General features: G+C 38.2%; 1 protein-coding gene across 1 annotated transcript; it reads right to left on the bottom strand.

Annotated features, from left to right (window-relative positions):
- Nucleotides 1-2291: 2291 nt before the first annotated feature.
- LOC104906906 (leucine-rich repeat extensin-like protein 6) lies at nt 2292-3976 on the bottom strand. Its single transcript, XM_010695735.4, has one exon. It carries the CDS (start codon nt 3932-3934, stop codon nt 2651-2653), a length of 1284 nt encoding a protein of 427 aa, XP_010694037.2. The 5' UTR covers nt 3935-3976; the 3' UTR covers nt 2292-2650.
- Nucleotides 3977-9289: the final 5313 nt, after the last annotated feature.

Here is a 9289-nt window from a genome sequence, read left to right as displayed (position 1 = left end):
TGCTCAATTGGCTCACGACCTTGTTGTGGTGAGCACATTTTTTCTTTTTTCTTTCTCTCTTTTCCGTGTTGTGTTTTTAGGCCAGGAACTCTGCTGTGGAGCTTATAGCTCAGTATCTGGAGTACCAGCGCGTGGCCGAGAGGATGAGTTTCCAGCGGAGCATACTGCAAGGAGAGCGAGTTCACTCTACATTTTCCATTTTTCTCCATCCTAAGCTTCTTCCAACATTAAAGCTGAGTTGTTGGACCACACAAGGAGCACCATGAGTCGACGTTGTTGATGGAGAAGATCATCGTCTTCCTCGTATTCGTCTTCGGTGACTCATCCGCGGTTCACAATATTTTTCTCTCCCTCACATTCTTCTTCTTCTCTCTCTCTCTCTCCTATATTTAAGTTTTCTTCTCTCATATCGACTAAAAGTGAGAAGTGTCGGGTGGTTGTGGGGTTATGGAGGAGTTGAAAGGAGTGATGCTGGTTGTTTGTGGTGGTGATTTGGTGGTGATGGAGAGGAGGAAGAGGAGGTGGTTCTTTTGTTCGATCAAAGAGAGGCGAGGGAGATTTGAAAAAGTAACAACACATTCTTTAAGTAAAAAGTAACCCCTTAGTATTACAAAAAATAACCTTCAACATTTGAAAAAGTAAAGTCTAGTTCATGTAAAAGTAACCCCTAGTTTCACTACGAGTAACACCTTAGCTAGAATAAAAAACTAATAAATTCAATAAAAGTAACCCTTGTTACAAAAAGTAACCCCTACATAAGTGTAATGTAACCCTATAATTAATGTAAAAGTAACCCCTTGCACAACATGTAATCATTTAACATAAATCTAAGGTGAATTTTAAAAGTAATTTCTAGTTGTAGAAAAAGTAACCCCTAGTTTTAGTAAAAGTAACCCCTAGTTTTAGTAAAAGTAACCCCTTATAATTACAAAAGTAATCCTTTATAATTGGACAAAGTAACTCCTAATTACAGGTAGAAGTAACCCCTTATAATTACAAAATATAACTCATACTTTTTATAAAAGTAACCCCTTAGCATTACAAAAAGTAATGTCTAATTTCAGTAAAGTAATCCCTTAGCATTCGAAAAAGCATCCCATAGTTTCACTAAAGTAACACATTAGCATTAGAAATAAAACAAACTATATTCAATAAAAGTAACACCTGTTATGAAAAATAACCCCTCTAGAAACGATTCAACGAAAGTAACTTCTTTTATGAAAAGTAACCCCTCTGAAAACGGATTCACGCTGGCTTCATTATAAGCCTAGTTTGGGCCTTTTTATCAGCTGGTCACATCATTTGTTCAAGGTGTGGCCTTCTTATACAAAAGTGTTAGGTATAGGGAATGATAGGTAAAAGGAAACAATTAGGATTTTAAAAGATACTTTGTTCAAAAATATTTAGACCTTTTTTAAAAAAATAGATATATTTGAAAACACTTTAGATAAAAGATGAATTTTTATAAAAATATTTTTAGATAATTAAACATATTAATTAATATAATTAATTAACTCTATTAATTAAAATGGGCTAGAAAAAAAATTAGAAAATAAGTTTTCATAATATTATTTTTGAAAGGTTTTCGAAAATGGATTTTCGTAACACTGTTTTAAAGCGTTTTTAAAAGTGAGATGAATAATTGAATTTATAAATAAAGTTTTCGTAAATGGGATATTGCAATTGTTTCGGGTAAAAAACTAGGATATAATATTTTTGGGAGTCGTCTCGACCTGTGCCCCCGTTCATTTCGAGCAGGCCTCGTTTGATCGGCTTTAATCCTTCAAAATAAGGAAATCTACCCGGGGGTGCCCCGGGAATGCCCCTCCGACGCTCAAGTCAGTAGATAACTTTGTGGAGGGAGAAAGTAGTAAGAGAAGTTCTCAACTGGTAGAGATTAGATACCTGAGTTAGGGGGATTTGTTCCTTATTTATAGGGAGCTGTTCTGGATGAAAACTTTAATTTGTACTACCAATAAGGGTATTCTCGTCCCTTTAGTAATTATGAGCCTAGCAAGGCTATGGGCGTATTATGTGAAGCTTAATCCCCGGCGAGAGTATTTTAAACTTCTCACATGTTATTGGGCTCGCCATATTTTGGGCCGAAACATCAATCGTTTAGAGTATCGGTTGGGTTTAAATATTTTACTTTAGGCTAGTTTTTTATTCTTTCCTCAATTCAGGCCAATTAAAGCGAGGTATTATTCATCATAAATTGCTAGTATAGAGAGATACGATTATATGTATACAAAGAGAATGAGTGATAACAACCAATTAGGTAGGGAACAAAATCCAAGCAAAACATCAATAACGAAATAAAATGATTAGAGGAATATCTTGCTACATGGTACTTGTATTCACATTATTCTCTTACAACATCAACTCCATCTACGAAGAAACCAAAATAAAAAATAAAAAATCACTTGTATTTGCAAACCACCATTGACTTCTTCATTTTATTGTATTCCACTACCACCCTTTTACTTTTTTTTTTTTTTTGGAGTGGTCCAGCCTTTTGTTTTTCTCGCCAAATTAAATAATTAGTAAAATATATAAAATGGTGTAAGCCGACTTTTCTCACCAACGTAACCAAGCTGATCAAAGTACGTAGCTGGACAACATGATATAACTTGTGTGCAAAAACACAATTCTAAGGAATGTGAATATATGGTATGGGTACGTAATCATGCTGAATATTATGTTTCGATGGCGGTGGCGGAGGCAGTGGGGGTGGTGGCGGTGGCGGAGGTGGTGGAGGTGGTGGTGGCGGTGGTGGTGGTGGAGGTGGTGGTGGTGGTGGTGGAGGAGGTGGCGGCGGTGGTGGCGGACTTCCTTGGCATCCAAAGGTGTTACAATTTGGAGGGTAAGAAATGAAGGCCTTACACTCCTCAAGAGACCGTTGCCCTTGCCTAAAAGGGAGACAATTAAAACTATCATCTTTATCTGGCAGTCTCAAACACTGAATTGGTTCTCCACAAAAATAATTATGAGAATAAGTAAAATTCTCCAAGCTAGGCAAACAACAAATACTAGCAGGAATTTCTCCATAAAACTTATTATGTGCAACATTTAGCTGTTCCAAACTCTCCATTTTTCCTATACTGTCAGGCAACGTCCCTGTTAAATCGTTAAAACTTACGTCAAAAACGGTGGCTTGCTTCAACTCCCCAACACTCGAAGGCAAACACCCCTTTAGCCCTGCATTGGTGAGAATAATCTCATGAAGAGTCCTTCCCATATTGGTAATTTCATGTGGGAAACACCCGTTGAGGTTGTTATTCGCCAAGACGAGCACGGAAACGGTTGAGGATCCGATGTTCTTAGGAATGGTAGATGAAAAATTGTTGTTGTTTAAAAAAAGTGCGTCGAGTCTCAAGTCAAAGACCTTGTCAGGGATGGAACCCTCGAAATGATTGTATCGAATATCAAGGAACTTGAGGGAAGTGAGACAGAGGATAACAGAAGGGAATTTACCACAAAATAAATTGTTACTTATATCAAGCTCATAGAGAAGCTTGAGATGAGAAAAAGATGTAGGGATGGTTCCAAAGAAGCGGTTCGAGTTAAGGTGGAGGACTGCGAGGTCGGTCAAGAGGCCGAGCTCGTTTGGAAGCGTGCCAGAGATGTTGGCATGGTTGAGATCGATTCCGGCGACGGTCTTAACGTGAGCGTCGTCGGGTGCTGGTGCGCAATAGATGCCCTTGTAGGTGCACACATCATGGCCTTTCCAATTAGAAGTGAAGCCATTGGGGTCGGAAGTTATTGCTTTTTTCCATGCTTGGAGGGCAATGAAGGCATTATGGAGTCTAATATTGCTGCCTTGTGCTTGTGTTTGTCGTTGGGACTGTTGAAGTGAGGGAGTTGGGAGGGAAAATAGGAGAAAGAAAGTGGCCCAAATTAGGGTTAAAGTGATTGATTTAAGGTTCGTAATCATAATGGAATGGTAATGAAAAATTGTTGATGAGATGAAGGATTTCTTGGTTTCTCGGGGTTTATATTGAGTGGTATACGTGTGAAGAGGTGATGTTGACTGTTGACTCTACCATTGTAATTTGCAATTTGATATAAAAACCAAGATGATGGCGTGCACCAATATTAATATACTCTAAATTATTAACTAGTAAAAACAAAATATGGTAAAATCTGGGCTTCTGAATTTATGAAGCTAAAGTTGAATAATTTAAAATTAGTGTTTTGAGATATACTCTAAATTTAAAATTTGCACTAATAATGTCTTATTTCACTCTGTTTTTTAAAGATTGCAACCACATTTTATAGTCTCCGTCAAATAATGAGTTAATTCTTACATGGAATATACCTTTTAAATTTTGCGGCAATATATCTAAAAAGTAATAGTTATATAAGATAATTTTCTTAAGAAAAACAAAGTAATTCTAAGATGGTTAAACAAGAAAATCAACTTTATGAGATGGGTAGATTTTTAAAAAAATTGAAAAGGACTTAATATCAGCTACATTTATTTAATTTACTCTTTCTGCTATTGGTTGCAAAATTGTATATAGTTTGTTATCAATATGTTTAACATGAGATTAGCCGATGATAGGCTAGTAGTTTTGGCATATTAGAGGTCTTGAATCGAGTCTCACCAAATACTAATTGGGATCTCCAAATCCTCCATCTACTTGCAAGAAACTTCAGTGTGCCTTATTAAAATTTAAAGAAAAATGTTTAATGAGAACCTTTTGACACCCATAGTAATTTATCTAAAACATTAATATAAAATAATGATTTTATTCGATAGTTTTTGCTTTCATAGCAATCTTTACGATGTTGACTTGTAATAAATATTTAGGGAACACTAACAGTATAACAATAGTGATAAAACAAAGTGCGTTGTAGACCTTAGTGTAGTATCACTTTTAGTTGATGGGATTTTTAACGAGTCTTTTTAAGGATCGTGGAAAAAGAATCAAAGAGAAATTTGGTGTCATATCTCATGAGTACTGGAGACCGACTCTGTTGTAACCTTGGAAGTTTGGTTTTGGGTTTGAAAGGATTTTTGTTCTTTGTGATAGCGGTGGTGGTGGGGTGTTGGGGGCTAGGGTTTGGGTGGTTCTGTTGGGGGCTAGGGTTTGGGTGGTTGTGTCGGGGGCTAGGCGCGCGGTGGTGGGGTGTTTAGGGGCTGGGTTGGGGGTTATTTGTTTAGTTTTCCATATTTTATTTGTTTTGTTTAGATTTTGATCTAATTTTTTTTTATTTTGATGAAGACGAAGATGCTGGGCGGTGGTGGGGTGTTTATCTAGGCAGCGGTGGCGGCTACAGGTGGTTGGGCGGTGGTAGGGCTTGTCGGCGGCGGTAGCTGGTTGGGGGAAGATCAACAATTAATTTTGTTAATTTAAGTTTTTGTATAAATATAAGTTTTTAGATTTCATTTTTTCTTTTGATTTCTTGTACCAAATTCATCAAATATTTTAATAAAAATATAGTTTATTAATTTAATGTTGTTTATTATTTTTTTATGACAATGTTGTTTATTTGCTCAACACTAAATTGAAAATACTTGAAATTAGAAACTATGTGTAGTTTCTAATTTCTTTTTTTAATTTTTTAATAATATTTGCGACCAGAAAACTGGTCATAGATGACAACCAATTACGACGAGATCTAAATCTGGTCGCAAAAGAACAATTATGACGAGAAAGTAAAACTTGTTATAAAGTTATTTACGACCAAGCCTTTTATGACCACTAATGACCACACGTGTTTCTAGTCGCAAAAGGCTTTTTACGACTAGATTTGAGCTTTTTACGACTACAAATCTGGTTGTAAATGGCAGTTTTTCTTGTAGTGTAAAAGGCATCTCATTGAACAATGTGTCATTACTCTACTAGAATATTCTCTCACTTTCTCTTTCTATTTCTATTCTTTTTCCATATCTGATATCTGACTTAAGTTTCGGAGGGAGAACTACCACCTAAACCTCCCGGATTGCTTCATTTTTTTTGCAGATTTGGAGAACGGAGCTTAGGTTCGTAATACCAACTTCAAGAATCATTGCACAAGTCTCCAAGAATAACATATTAAAGAAAAGGAGTTACTTGCCCGTCAAGTAGATCAAACAGACTCCACTCAAATTGGGGGTTTTGAAAACCCTGATTCCCCAACCCCCCCTCTACTTAGAAATGGGGGTTTTGAAAACCCTTGACCATTTAGTTTGACCACCCAATCCCCTCAACAACCCCCTCCACTAGCCAACCACTACCACCCTCACCCCATCTCCACCACCACTAGTGCCCAACAGCCCCACCGCACCCACCACCGGAGTCCCACCGCCGCCACTCCTCACACCAGATCCACCCCACCCACCGACCCCTTCACCTGCCCGCCCAACCGCCACCAGAACCTCCCACCTAAGACCACCCAACCACCGCCCAACCAAGAAACCTTCCACCACCCTCGAAAAACCACCCCCACCCATCCATTAAACACGACCAACCTCGAAAAACCACCACCCTCACCCATAACCCACCACCCCCGAAATGAAGGGGCTGCGATTAGAAGGGGGAAAAGGTGCGACGGCCGGAAGCAAGGAGGGGGGACGTCAACTGGCCAAAAGACAACGACGGGGAGGGGAAGTTGCAGGCGAAAACGAAAGATCTGAAAGGGGAGGGGGAGGTCGCAGGCGCAGTGCGGGGGCGCGGTGGGAGTTCCGGCTGGGCGGGGGCGCGGTAGGAGTTCCGGCGGGGGCGCGGTGGGAGTTCCGACTGGGCGGGGGCGCGGTGGGAGTTCCAGCGGGGTTCCGGCAAACATGAGAGGGAGGATGGTGGTGGAAGGATGTAAAAAGAGGAAAGAGTGAAACAAAAAATTTCAACCAAACAACATTTTTAATCTAAGGGTTTTGCTTTCCTTTCCCCCTCTACCCCTTTCTTGATTCCATTCCCTTACCCTCATGAAAACCAAACGGCCCCTAAATATTGAAAGAAGATCAAGTAGTTTTAGCTCTAGTAAAGTTTGATGAAAAGTTTCACATTGATGGATTATATTATCTTTCATTTAAGGATAAATATTCATGTGGATGTCATGAATATGACAATTTATTGATGATAATTTTCATCTTTCATTTAATTAAAAGGAAAAATTGATAGGAATAATCCTACCTTTGGTCGATCTGCTCACAATACTCTCAACTTTTGAAATTCTATAAATAATTTCAATTTTGGAGTATATTTGCTCAAAACAGGTCATATTAACCTGGTTGTTTGACTGATAAAAAATTTGTCGACTTTTTTTCTTTCGAAAAACAATTATTTATGTGATTAAAAAAAAATCTAATCGAGCCTCCTCCATAACCTACCCTCGCATATAACTTTTTCTGCCTCCCTTTCCCTTGCTACCAGTAGCCAACCCTAGCTCTCTATGTCCCTCTTTCCTTCCTTCCTCACCACCACCCACCCACACCCCCAACCCCTTAATAACATTGAGAAATTCTACCGTGTTATGCCCCTCTAAAATTAACAATTTTAGCATCATGGTAACAATTTTAGCATTATGGTAAAAAAAAAAAGATAAAATTTTCATCTTCGGCCTTCATCTGAATATTCTTCAGAGCTACTGCTTTCAACTTTCTTAGGCTTCTTCTTCTTCGCCATTTGTTGCTCTACAACAACCTCATGTCTCTATATCTTCTGCTTTTTTGCACTCACCGCTTTCTCAACATCCTCTTTTGAGGCCAAAGAGGGTAAAAAGTAGGGATGGGCATGGGTCCAGGACCCTATCTGGACCCTGTTGGACCCGACCCTAATGTAAGGGTATGGGTCCAACTTTTTCAGACCCTAAGGGTCCGGGTTCGGATCTGGGTCCAAGTGAATTTTTTTGGGTTCGGGTCCGGGTCTTAACATTTTGAACCCAGACCCGACCCTTAGACCCTAAACTTATTTAATATATATTTTTTAAACTTTTTTTTTTTAAAAAAAATTGATTTTCTAAAGGACTAAAACCTAAACTAAAATACCAAAACAACCATTCTGAACTCTTATGTAAGTTGTGTTTGTTTCGTTTTTTTCAGTTTGTATGTTTGTGATTGTTTCGTTTTTTTTTTCAGTTTATATGTTTGTGAATTATGTTTGTTTTGTTTTTTTTTTTTTTTCGGTTTATAAGTTTGAATTTGTTATGTTTTTTTCAATTTATATGTTTGTGTTTGTTTCATGCGATTTTTTGTGTTTGTTTCATGCGAAATTCAGATGATTATTGATATTAATAATGCTGAAAATTTGGCAAAAATAAAGAATTTAGGCCTGGACCCTCCAGACCCTCTAGACCCTCCAGACCCTAAGGGTCTGGGTTCGGGTCCAATTTTTTCAGACCCTTAGGGTCCGGGTCTGCAAAAAAAAAATCAGGGTCCGGGTCTACGGTCCAGCTGGCCCCGACCTAGACCCGACCCTTGCCCATCCCTAGTAAAAAGTGTCAAGTTATGAGGATCCAAGTGTTGTCACTCACATGATCAATGAAGCTGGCAGCAGCACCTTTACCATTACACCATGTTTGTGTGTACCTGGAATGTAAGAGGGTTGAATAACCCTACGAAATTAGGTGAAATAAAAAGCTTCATGGGGAAGCATAGAAATTCAATAATCGATTTGCTTAAGCCTAGAGTCAAGAAGCATAATAAAGATAGAGTTATGAGTAAGTTTGGTAGGAAGTGGAATCATAATTATGATAGTTTTGATAAAGGTAGGATATGGTTGGCTTGGGACTCTACTGTTGTGGTTATCCAAATTAGCTACAAATGTGAACAATTGATCCATTGTACTGTGGGAGAGAAGACTACTGGTATCCAGTGGGATTTCACTAATGTGTATGGTTTACACACTGTAGAAGATAGGAAAAGCTTGTGGGTGGAGCTAAGCACTACTGATAGTAAGATTCACTAGTTGTATAATTGCTTATTGTTGCGCTTGAATTGCTGCAGTTTTACCCATACACAGCAATAAAACACGTAAAAAAAAAGTAAAATCGAAAATTTACCTATTGATGCGGTTTTGGGCGAAAACTACAGCAATAGATGTCAACAAGAGATTTTCAAAATTATTTAACCAAATATATTACTGCTGTTTTTTAAAAAAACCGCAGCAATAGATTAAAATATTATACTTCAATTTATTTCTGCAGTTTTTTAAAGAAACCGCAGCAATATAAACCAAACCCTAATAAATCTAACATAACTTAAGACACGCTCCCTCACTCCCGCGCCTCCCCTATTCATAAAATCCAAACCCTAAACCCAACCATTTTCCCTCACTCCTTCGCCTCTCTCTCCTCTCTCTCCTCT

The sequence above is a fragment of the Beta vulgaris genome, chromosome 3 (genome assembly GCF_026745355.1).
Source record: "Beta vulgaris subsp. vulgaris cultivar EL10 chromosome 3, EL10.2, whole genome shotgun sequence".
NCBI lineage: Eukaryota > Viridiplantae > Streptophyta > Magnoliopsida > Caryophyllales > Amaranthaceae > Beta > Beta vulgaris.
This window is presented reverse-complemented; position numbering and strand designations above follow the sequence as displayed.